This window comes from Sinocyclocheilus anshuiensis, unplaced genomic scaffold (assembly GCF_001515605.1).
Source record: "Sinocyclocheilus anshuiensis isolate Anshui unplaced genomic scaffold, SAMN03320099.WGS_v1.1 scaffold1115, whole genome shotgun sequence".
Classification (NCBI taxonomy): domain Eukaryota; kingdom Metazoa; phylum Chordata; class Actinopteri; order Cypriniformes; family Cyprinidae; genus Sinocyclocheilus; species Sinocyclocheilus anshuiensis.
The window spans coordinates 849475-862526 of NW_015547735.1; the positions used below are offsets into that span (position 1 = coordinate 849475).

General features: G+C 39.6%; 1 protein-coding gene across 1 annotated transcript; it reads right to left on the reverse strand.

The window, feature by feature from the left end:
- Positions 1-3813: 3813 nt before the first annotated feature.
- On the reverse strand, positions 3814-12530 carry LOC107704392 (bromo adjacent homology domain-containing 1 protein-like). The gene is made up of 7 exons (XM_016507311.1): positions 12461-12530; positions 9538-10740; positions 7970-8217; positions 7179-7338; positions 6742-6821; positions 5784-5875; positions 3814-4335 (listed from the first exon to the last, which is right to left on the reverse strand). Exons 2-7 carry the CDS (start codon positions 10718-10720, stop codon positions 4149-4151), a joined length of 1950 nt encoding a protein of 649 aa, XP_016362797.1. The 5' UTR covers positions 10721-10740; positions 12461-12530; the 3' UTR covers positions 3814-4148.
- Between the last annotated feature and the right edge of the window lie 522 nt (positions 12531-13052).

Consider the following 13052-nt stretch of genomic DNA (forward strand, 5'->3'; position numbering starts at 1 on the left):
TCCATCCTTAAAGAGGATCAGAGCTCAATCACGTGTGTGAGGACACGAGACGCATGAACACACACGCCTGAGTCCATAAACACTGTGATTCTACTCACTGAGTAACTGAGTACTGACCTGCAGCAGAGCGCAGTCACACCATCAGAGAGAGCACGCACACACACACAGACTCACACTCAGACACACTCACACAGACACACTCACTCACACTCACAGACACTCACACACAGACTCCACAGACACAGACACACACACTCACTCACACACACACCCGCACACTCACTCACACACAGACTCCATAAACACAGACACACACACACACACTCACACACACACTCACTCTCACACTCACACACACACTCACACACTCACTCACTCACACTCACAGACACTCACACAGACTCCACAGACACTCACTCTCACACACACAGACACACACACTCACTCACTCACACACACACACTCACTCACACTCACACACAGACTCCATAAACACAGACACACTCTCACACACACACAGACACACTCACTCACACTCACACACAGACTCCATAAACACAGACACACTCTCACACACACACAGACACACTCACTCACACTCACACACAGACTCCATAAACACAGACACACTCTCACACACACACAGACACACTCACTCACACTCACACACAGACTCCATAAACACAGACACACTCTCACACACACACAGACACACTCACTCACACTCACACACAGACTCCATAAACACAGACACACTCACACACACACAGACACTGACACTGACACACACACACCCGCAGACACTCACACGCACGCACACACGCACACAGGCGTCACTGAATACTGACATCTGCTGGACACAGAGAGCAAAGCAGGACTGAAGCAGCAAAAATAATGAACACATTTCAACATGAAGGTCAGAGATTAAACTTGACATCAGTCACTAAATTAAGCATTAAACATGCTGTCCTTCCATAAAAGCAATAAACCACTTGAGCTCATACATGAACTAAAATCATTAAAAAAATGTTACGTGAAAAAACTAAACATTTACTGAAATTAGTGCTGTCAAATTATTAATCGCGATTAATTGCATCCAAAACAAATGTTTTTGTTTACATAATATATGTGTGTGTACTGTGTATATTTATTATGTATATATAGATACACACACATGCATGTATATATTTAAGAAAAATATGTTACGTTTATATATTAAATATATTAATATGATATAATTTATATGAATATAAATATATACATGTAAATACATGTTAATATTTTCAAAATATATGCTGTATGTGTGTGTATTCATATATGCATAATACACAGTACACGCATATATTAGGCAAACAAAAACTTTTATTTTGGATGTGATTAATCGTGATTAATCATTTGACAACACTAACTGAAATTAAATAAAATATGACTTCAACTAGTGGTCAAGGCTCATTTTCTCATTTTAATTGAGTTTAACTTGATCTAATAAAATAACAAACTGAAACTGAAATAAAAATAAGAACAATATAGACACATTGAGAAAAAAAAGGAAAAACTACAAAAAATAACAAATAACAAATTAAAATGAAAAGGGTAAATCTAACAATAAAAACTAAATCAAAAAATTAATAAAAACTAATAGTATCTCAATTATTTAAAAACAAAATGCTGTTACACATGGCTTATTGCTTTAAAATAAGTGTTTTATAACATCAGGAGAATCAGCAAACAGGACTCACAAAAGACTTTTTATGTTTTATAAATACTCTTTCATTGAACAATAATCAGCCATCAAGAAACAAACAAACAAATGAAAAAGAGGGACAAAATAAAGACATCAGATAACAAATATTCACACCTTCTCTTTGAACTTCAGAAAAACACCGCGGTCTGAAACTCCATTTAACCTCGTCTGAATGAAGAGCTCGTTAAGACTTCATGATGTGATGATACTCATAATTGAACACAAAACAGAGATAATAATAAATCTACTGCACTTAATATTGAGCACAATATTGCAGCAGCACTTCAAAACACTGTTAAACTATGAGGACTTGAAATATAGATATATGCTTATACTCCGTTTTAAATACTTTCTTTAAATACAATTACAAGTCTCCAAAGTATGCTAGATGTACTGTGTAAGGCTTCATAAGCTCGTTTACAGATGGCCTGCCGTTCCTCGTTAATTACGATATGTATCAGTAACTCAGATCATAAATCAGAGAAAATAACAGCAATTTAAATAGATTTGTTTTCTCAAAAATAGTCCTACAAATATATTGCATATTCCAGCTGTAGAAACAGGGTTAATAAAATATCTAGTAATAACTAGTATCTCGTAGAAATAACTCACCCGCCGTCAAAACCGTCTGTTCAATGAAAATAATAGGTTTCTACTGGTCCGACTTCATCAGAGGTGCTTCTAGACTGGATTTCAGATTCACAATCCACTGTAATACATATATTTAGCATCTAATATTTCAATCTAAACACATTTATGTTACGGTGCTACTAAACAGGTGCGTCTCTCATGAAGAGCAGGTGAAGAAAAACTATATTAAACACTAATAATGAGATGCAACTAACCATATAACGCTGTCTAGACGAAGCAAATGAAGCTGATTTGATCCAATTAAAGCTCTGCATCTAAAAAATAGAGTTAAAATTCGTAGGAAAAGGGAATGTAATAGTGCAATTTCTCTAGGGGCGTCGGTTCGTCAAATGAATATTAAAATATATTTGTGCATTCTAGAGACGTTAATTTCATGCATATAAAACACAGATCTCCTTACAAATCAGGCGAAACACTTCAGCTGATGAATGTTTTGTCCTTTGGTTCGTTTGGTCAGATTTCAGAGAAAGAGGCTAAATGAATCCTTTACAAAAGCTACAAGACACTTTGAGCGTGAGCTTCAATCTGACGACTGATAATCAGAGCAAAACGAAGAACATCAGCTGAGCATCACACAAACACGCCCTTAAAGAGACAGTTCACCCAAAAATTACACGACGGTAGAAAAATACTATGGAAGTCAATGGCTGCCGTCAAGTGTTTGTTTCCAACATTCTTCAAAGTATCTTCTTTTGTGCTGAACAGAAGCCAGACACTCGTAAGGCCCGCTCACACCACGATAACTATACACTGAAAAAACAAATTGGTGTAGGACTTAATTTGAAACAAATTTCACTCAGAAATTGCTAATACATTTTACAAGTAATTACAAAGAAACAGCAAGTGACACATTGAATTAAATGAGACATTTAGAAGTAAAAAGACTGAAAGTGTATTTTCTCGTAACGCGTGCTACAATAATCGGTTTTATTTATAACTTCGAAAAATCATATCATTCAGCGGACGTTATTGTTTTGTTTATTATAAGCACGTGCTGCAGTTTTGTTGTCTTGTCACTTTAAATGCTCAAACTCTTTAAAGTCTGATGTTTTTATTGTTTATCATTTAGACGATATGTGTCCCTGGAGCACAAAACCAGTCATGAGGGTCATTTTTCTGAAATTGAGATTTGAATAAATAATCTTTCCATTGATGTATGGTTTGTTAGGATAGGACAATATTTGAAAATCTGGAATCTGAGGGTGCAAAAAAATCTAAATATTGAGAAAATCATCTTTAAAGTTGTTCAAATGAAGTTCTTAGCAATGCATATTACTAATCAAAAATTAAGTTTTGATATATTTACGGTAGGAAATGTACAAAATATCTTCATGGAACATGAGCTTTACTTAATATCCTAATGATTTTTGGCATAAAAGAGAAATGTATAATTTTGACCCATACAATGTATTGTTGGCTATTGCTACAAATATACCCCAGCGACTTAAGACTGCTTTTGTGCTGCAGGGACACATATAGTTCATCTGTGTTGTCATAGTTGTGGTTGGAACTCAATATTTTCATTAAACGACAGCGATTATAGTTATGGTTATATCGTCATTAGTGTGAACGGACCTTTAATCTGGATCTGCGGTCTAGTCTTGATCTTGTGAAATATTTTATGAAAGCATTCTGGATCCTCTGGAGCTTCTTCATCCTCCCTCAGCAGTGTGACAGTCCAGTGTGCATGGCAAAGCTTCAGCGAGCGGATGAGGAGGAGGAGGAAAGGCAGATTCATCCTCAGCGCACAGCTTCACTGCGGGTTCTTGAGGATGCGTCCGAAGCGGAAGTCGTAGACGTGTCTGCACAGATACACCAGCCGCGGATCCACGCCGTCGGGAACCAGGCGGTGGGCGGGGCCAGCACTGTCGGAGGGGCGGGGCATCAGCGGGGCGTGGTCGGACACGCCCTCCGAGCGCTGCTTCAGCAAGGCACAAAATCTGTGACATCACACGCCACTGTCAAGTCACCTTCATTTATATAGTGCTTCTAACAACATAGATTGTAAGTTAATGCTGTTAAATAGAGAGAAAATGAAGAGTTCATTTGCAAAAACAGATAACTTCAATTTTCATTGTGCATTCCAATTAATCTCAATCAAACTGCAGTTGGGTTATTTTGATTAGGTTCAAAAATACAGCTAACTAACCCAATAAAAACATGATTACATGATAAAAAACATGATTTTTGAAAATGTCAAAAAACGGAGTTATCTGTTTTTGCAAATAAACTCTTCAAATATACATAAAAAAAAACTTGTAGGCAGTGTTGGGTAAGTTACTCTAAAAAAGTAATTAATTACTAGTTACTAATTACATCTTCAACAGTGTAATTAGATTACTGTAGGGATGCACGATATATTGGCCACCATATCGGTATCGGCCGATAAATGCTCATTTTTTCTGTTATCGGTATCTCAGTTATCGGTATCGGCCAAAATGTTCATATCGGTGCATCCCTAGATTACTGTATGAATTACTCTCTCTAAAAAAGTAAAAAATGACTAATTACTTTCTAAATCCTGTATCAATCTCGACGAGTTAATGATGCAAGGATAGACATGAAACGCTTCTTTTAATTCTTTCAAGGAACTACATCAATTATTCTGCTCACTCTTTAGATTAGAGTCCAATTCTCACTATTAACTATGACTTTTGCCTCAACATACTGCTAATTACTGCTTACCAGGGCTCTGAACCGACTCAAGGAACGAAAACAAAACCAGAAACGAACGATATTTTGACAGGAACAGAAAAAAAATAAATTTGTATAGTTTTGATCGAAATTTGAAATGGCCATTAACTGGTTAATAACGTTATTTTATCGTTACATTTAATATTTGTACAATGCAATTTTATACGAGTAGCATTTTTTTTAACAATGCAACAAACATTTTTAAATATCTTAAATTTGTGGAAAAAAAAAAGTGAGAATTGGACACTAAAGTGTTACCAATATTCTCATTAACTCACCAAAGTATTTAAAGTGAGAAGGGTAGATAAAAGCATGCATTTTAAGGTTAGACTACATTTTTATGTTAAATCCACTACTGTATTGTATATGAATCTTCTACAGTCTATACACAGTATTAAGTTCAATTACATAATAAGTGACTGTTATTAAATTACAGAAAACATAAGAGTAATCCCTTCCTTTACTTTTTCAAGGGAAAACTACTGCTTAGTAACTAGTTAGACCCAACACTGATTCTGTCCCTTATTTTCTTATAAAGAATCACAATTGTTCTTTATTTTCCATTTCTGAAGTTAATTGGCAACCCTAATGATGACGTAGTTATATTGTGACACCCCCGACAGCAGCACCCTCCTCAAAAAACTAAAACACATCAGTTTACAACATTAATGTGTGTATAAGACACAAGTCTGACCTGCAGTACTGTGCTAGCGGCAGAACGTAGCAGCGGTCCTCGATGCAGGCCACGCTGTTCTCATCCTGATGACGGGAGGCGAAGATCTCGTTCTGAAAGAAGACGGATTTACTCCAGCAACATCATGATGCAGTGCTGTGGCTGCTACAATAACACAACACACGTTACTCAGTCAGATTACTCGCTCAACTAACTAGTAAAGTAACGCATTATCTTTTAATCTAGAAGAATCGGAGTTACTTTGTTTCCATGTGTTGAGTGACAGCTCTGGTGTTGCCATGGTGACAGAAATCAGGAGTAAGTGCAGAGCGTTGTGTGTGAACATGATCTTACTGTAGTTCTAGACTAAATATCAACATGTGTTTACTCATCTCACTGCACACAAACACATTCAGTGTTCCTCACAATCAATAAAAACAGTCAAATGCAAACTCAGAATATTATACAAACCTACAATAATTAAATGTTACATTACACAAATATCATTTATGTATTTAATCCCACTTTATCAACCAGTGTTTTTCCGGCTGATTCAATTCAACCAAACTAATAAGACTTTAGATTTACATTTCCTTCAGCCTGAGGTTCATTCACTTCACTTTTGATGTGAAAGGGCTTTACATTTTGCCAACTTCTTATAATAAAAACAAGCAGGCAAACACAGGCCAGATGAGAAAATGTAACACAAAAGTAACACAATGCATGAAAAGTAACTAAGTAATGCAATTAGTTACTTCTTTAGAGAGTAACGGAATATTGTAATGCGTTACTTTTAAAAGTAACCCTCTCATCTCTCACTAACCCTGCGCATGAGCAGCAGTAATATTTTTATTATTATTATTTATTAATATATAAAATGATTGCTCTTTTGTTAGTTTTGATTGCTTTTATTGTCATGATTTGTAAGTTGCTTTGGATAAAAGCATCTGCTGAATGACTAAATGTAATAAGAGCAGACCTCGCAGTGCATGCTGGGATCTCTGCCGCCCTGCGTGTGCTCAGGACGATAATACCAGAACAGACTCATCATCAGCTCTCCTGAAACAACACAGATCAGGCCACACAACTCAGGATCTCATTCATTCAAATTAAACACTACCGTCATTCCGCCCCCCAAAAAAACACTAAAAATAACACTTCATGTCATAAGATTCATGCAAAGCATGCTGGGAGCAGCACAAATTCGCCGTCTAGTTTCTGTTAACGCAACAAAAATGATTGATTGCATTTACACAAACAACAAGAGCAGGTTAAACATGGAGCAAAGAACTGCACGAAGGTGTTAATGAACACATGACAGAAATGAACACATTTGTATTTAAGAGAATGCTTCTTTTCTTTTCTTTTCTTAGTGAGCAATAAAGCACTTAAATGACGATTCTTCATCTTTTTCACCTGTTCTGGGGTCTTCCCACAGAGCGGAGATCTTGGCCACGTACGGCAGGGATTTCTTGCGGGGTCCGGACCGTAAAAGCACCGTGTCTCGCACCCTGATCACCTCTCCTTCACGCTCCACTCCTTCATAACACTGACGGAGAACCGTCTCGTCATCGCCCTGCAGAAGCACATCCGTCACAGCTGAGACTGACACTGCATCCACTTTACGTTTCTAGATTAGATTCTACTTTATTGTCGTTGTGCAGAGTTCAGAGCCAATGAAAGGCAGTTAGCATCTAACCAGGAGTGCACTTAAAGTATATAAATATAAAATATGTGTAGAAGGGCAGAGACAAGCTAAATGCAAATAACTGTAAATACAACATAAGGTGCGAAGGATATTAAGTAATATGCATTGCTAAGAACTTCATTTGGACAACTTTAAAGATGATTTGCTCAATATTTAGATTTTTTTGCACCCTCAGATTCCAGATTTTCAAATAGTTGTATCTCAGCCAAATATTGTCCTATCCTAACAAACCATACATCAATGGAAAGATTATTTATTCAGCTTTCAGATGATGCATAAATCTAAAATTTCACAAAATTGACCCTCATGACTTGTTTTGTTCTCACATGTGTTTATATATGGCCAGTGACCGTAACAGTGCAAATGGCATCAGGAGGCAGAAACGTGAAAGGGAATGTGCAAAACAACAGAGGGAATAATAAGAAGATAGTGAGTGTTGAGTGGAGACAGGTTATTGTACAGATCTGCTCAACGAGTCTCCAGTCCTTCAATCACTCACCGCAGTAAACACCTCCTTCTCCGTGGGGACTCCGACGGGACGCCATCCGTTCGTGGCCTGCCTCTGCTGTTCGGCACTTGCTGTGGGGTGTTTCTGGGAGGATCTGCTGTGGCCCACAGTGAGCGAGCCGTGGGATGGTGTGGTGTTTTGAGGGCATTCTTTGCCCATCTGAAGCCTGACCTCGGCCTGCCTGCGGTCGGACATCGTGGACAGAAGACGCGGGACGGCCGGGGGAACGAGCTCGTCTTCTAAAACAGCACAATAGGGGTGTAATACTACATTAAAAGCATGCATCTCAATTTTAAAGTCAAGTTTCGGTGTGTTTATGGAACAGCAGGAAGAAAAACAAAAAAATAGCATTTTTTTGGCTTATGGAATAAACTATGGCTCTGTCTTTAAATAAAAAGTCTAGCTGCAGTTTATGGTGTTGTTGAAATGCTTGCATCTTTTAATGCAAAATAATGCACATTTTAGTCAGAATTGCAACAAAAAGACTCATTTGCTGTCAGGATGAACCTTCAAGCAAAACGGAAACTTGCATTAATTTCTAACATTTAAAGATAAGGATGTAAGATGCAAGTTATGCGCTGAGGAAACATGTGTCAAATGCATTAAACAGCACATGCATCTGACAGGAGGGTGCCTGAGTTTTATGAGTTTTGGTGTGTACAAGTCTTCTTGGGAAGTCGTAATTACGACATCATGTCGTTTAAGTCACACTGGTGGGAGCAAGATGGCAATGTACTATTTCTAACAAAACTTCAGCAAGAAGTTTATTTAAACTCAACTTCTACAAAATGACGAATAAAGAATGCCAATTGTGCGTTTAAGCTTTTTTATGTTTCTATGTAGGTTCTGTAAATTGAATTGCTACATATTCTAGTATTTGGTATTCAATGGTATTTTGTTCATGCAACTTAGGTTTATTGTATATGGGGGAAAAAATCATTAATTTCACCAAATTACCATCAATACAGACGCTGCATCCCTTATGCTCCTCAACACGGAAACTCAAGGCTTAAAGAAAGTCTTCTTGGGAACTTATATACAGTATATATATATATTTGTGTCCCTGCAGCACAAAAGCAGTCTTAAGTCGCTGGGGTATATTTGTAGCAATAGCCAACAATACATTGTATGGGTCAAAATTATAGATTTTTCTTTTATGCCAAAAATCATTAGGATATTAAGTAAAGATCATGTTCCATGAAGATATTTTGTAAATCTCCTACCGTAAATACATTAAAACTTAATTTTTGATTAGTAATATGCATTGCTAAGAACTTCATTTGGACAACTTTAAAGATGATTTTCTCAATATTTAGATTTTTTTGCACCCTCAGATTCCAGATTTTCAAATAGTTGTATCTCAGCCAAATATTGTCCTATCCTAACAAACCATACATCAATGGATGATGCATAAATCTCAATTTCAGAAAATTGACCCTTATGGCTGGTTTTGTGCTCCAGGGTCACATTTATAAATGAAAGTTGGCTCCCCCCAATGTTCAAGACATGGTCTTGTCGAACCATTAGGTTGGTGATATGGTGCAGCAACACATCATCACCTGTTTTAATGGGACGGCTGCAGCTGGAGAAGGAGCAGGTCCGGCTGGCGACGGGCTGCACGGTGCTGAAGGCGAATCCTCCGACCCGACAGGCCCGGCGGCAGCAGAAGGCTGGGTGTGGGATCCGGCTCAGACTCGGCCCGGGGTGAGCGATGTGGACGTAGTAGCTGGAGCAGCAGGGCTCGGCGCACAGAACCAGGCACTCGTGCTTGACCCGGTGCTCCTCGCCAAGGAAGAGCGCCAGATACTCCGGCGGACAGCAGAAACACGGACTCAGCTCCTCCTTCACCAGCGTCACCGGACGGTATCCCAGCATGCTCTGGTATCCGGGTTTACTCAAGCCGTGGCTCTCCGGACTCAGGTTTGACTCCAAGCTCCTGCTTTTGCACACTTCGCAGGCGCCTTGCGATTCCGGCTGCGGTTTCTTGGACTTCTGCGCTGCTTTGGGTTTGTCAGATCTGGTCCTGTGCTTGTCTGCAGTCGAGCTGGTGAGCTTCAGCAGCGCGGCGGCGTTGAGTCCAGCCAAGCGTCGGGGAACAGGAGCGTACAAACTCACTCCAGCCTCATCCGCCTTGGGGTTTTGGCACGTCTCGGACTTTCTGGCTCTTTTGGAGCAGGTTTTCGTTTGCTCTGTAGTGGTTTGTTTCTTCGTGGGCTTGGCACCTGGCGGCCCGTCGGTTTTCTCAAGCAGAAGGCTGTTGAGCGCCTCGGCGTTGAGCGACGCTAGTCTACGTTTGCGTGGCTCCTGAGCTGAAGGTTTATCAAAGGTTTTGAGGCGTTTCTGCAATGGCTCCCTGGTTTTCTCTGCTTTCTTGTGGGCTTTTTTTGTCTTTTTGTGTTCTGGATCTCTGTTGGGATCCACCTCACACGTCTTGGTCTCATTATCTAGACGAGTGAGCAATACGTGACAACTCAAGGCCTCGCTTCTTCCTCGTAATGGGTAGAGCTTCCGATGGCGCTCACTCGTCACATTGGACTTTCCTTTCTTAGTCTTACTTTCATGCATTTTCATTGAACGTTTTGCCAAACATTGACTCTCCTTGACTTTCTTGGCCTTGCCTTCTCGCGATGAATGCGCAGGCCAGGCTCCGCCCACTGTTTCACCATGTGACCAGCTTTCTACGTGGCCCCGCCCCTCGCCGCGATACCGGCCAATGGAAGCGTTTTTCCGAGCATGGGTCATCACATGCTTCCTGAGAAGAGCTGCGGGATAGAGAGGATCTCACGTTATTATGAACAAGACACAAATCACAGCTTTTAGTAAGAACAGGGTTTCTGCAGGGTTTAAGAAAGCAAATTTAAGACTTTCTGCTCCGATTTAAGACGATTTAAGACCCGCAGAAACTGATTACATTCAAACATCGTTTTCTGCAGCTATTTGTGCTAATAATGTCACACAGCACTAACATTTAAAGAACAGTTCACCCTGAAAAATAACCTGAATTCTGTTAATTCTGTTACGGACTCTCATGCCATTCCAAACGTGTTTACTATTATTTTCTCAGTGGAAATTGTGAAAGCTGATAGCACAGACTCTATTGGAGGAGAACTGCGCTGACGATGACGTGAAGATAGAAATGCACCATTTCTACAAAAAATCTGCACGATTTTTTAATGCTACTTTTACAAAATATGCATGAATTTATTCAGCAATTTATGAAGGTTCTATAAATGTAATTGTTACATATTCTATTGTAACTGTACAACACTATATTTTGCTTATCATAACTTATCACAACTTAGCATAATCTTATTGTAAAAGACACATTTCATTCAATTTAACAAATGTACTGTTAATGCAGATGATGCATTTGACTTGTTTTCTCGACTTGTTGTAGCGTTCATGTTGTAAAAGCCATCTTTCCGACATAACCTGAGCGCACCAATAGAGCACCAGTCATGTCATGATGTGTTGTTGATGGCTTCTATAGTTCAGCAGTCTATTCGCCCGTTCACTCTTGCTGGAGCGCCTGAGACTGTTCAAAACATCACTTTGTGCAACATATGTGTTTCTAATAGCATGAAGGTGAATGAATAATCACAGATGCTGAATTTGGAAGCAAATACTACTCTCACTATTTTTGCCATATGTTTCTATGGCAGTAGCATAAAGCTCAGAATTCAGCAAGAATATGAATTCGTGTAGGTGTCTCGAGCAACCGATCTGTGTCCCTGGAGCACAAAAGCAGTGTTAAGTCACTGGGGTATATTTGTAGCAATAGCCAACAATACATTGTATGGGTCAAAATTATACATTTTTCTTTTATGCCAAAAATCATTAGGATATTAAGTAAACATCATGTTCCATGAAGATATTTTGAAGAATAAGAACTTCATTTGGACAACTTTAAAGATGATTTTCTCAATATTTAGATTTTTTAGCACCCTCAGATTCCAGATTTTCAAATATTGTGCTATCCTAACAAACCACACATCCATGGAAAGATGATTTATTCAGCTTTCAAATGATGCATAAATCTCAATTTTAAAAAATTGACCCTTATGACTGGTTTTGTGCTCCAGGGTCAGAAATATTCTTCGAACCTGCAACCCTTCAGTTACACCTGATCTTCAACCTTTTGAAAACAAGCTAACACGTGCTCTGCTGTCGGCGTGAATCCTGACGTCACGGAGAGGATTTAAAGTTCGACGCCGAACCTGGCGCTACGGTCGTGACGTCACGCCGCTTATTAGTTCGTGACGTCGTCGCGGTGTTTGTTGTTTATTAGAACGCGAGAGGCCTGACGCCCTCCTTCAGAAACAACGCACTTCCTCAGCAGCAGCATCGGTGGCGTTAAAACACGCTCTGCTGCGCGCTATCAAGTTATGGCTCGCGTCACCGCGACGCAAGATTTGCGTGCGGAGATCAAACGCGTTCGCGGAGCGCGCGATGAGACGCGTGTTTCTGTGCGCGAACACTCACCAGTTCAACGCGTCGCGGTCCCGCGGGTGTTTGCGCGTCAGGTGCTGCTGTTTCGCTTCCTGCTTCTGCGCTGAACTTCACGCGAACCAATAACACGCACACATGCTGATCCTCATCCAATCAGGAGAGCACGCTCGGCGGCGTACAGTACGCATCACATTCGGCGTCAATAATTGTCGCGCGTTATAACGCGCGCACGCTTCGGGGCTCCTGCGTCGTACGCATCGCGATAGATGATAAAAACATCCGCGACATGCAACAGACACAGAGTGTTTGAACACCCGAAACACAACTACACATCATTGCTCGGTCTCTCTAAAGTAACCAGCACTTATAAACGTCTGAATATCACTGCATTAGACAACAAAACTATACAAGCTAAACCCTGTTAAACGAACAGTTGCTGCTTCCTATACGATAATGTAATTTATGACATATATTGCACTATATCAAAGATGATATTGCCATATACACTAACCGGCCACTTTATTAGGTACCTGTTCAGTTGCTTGGTAACACAAATTGCTAATCAGCCATTCACATGGCAGCAACTCAATGCATTTAGGCATCTAGATGTGGTGAAGGCCACTTG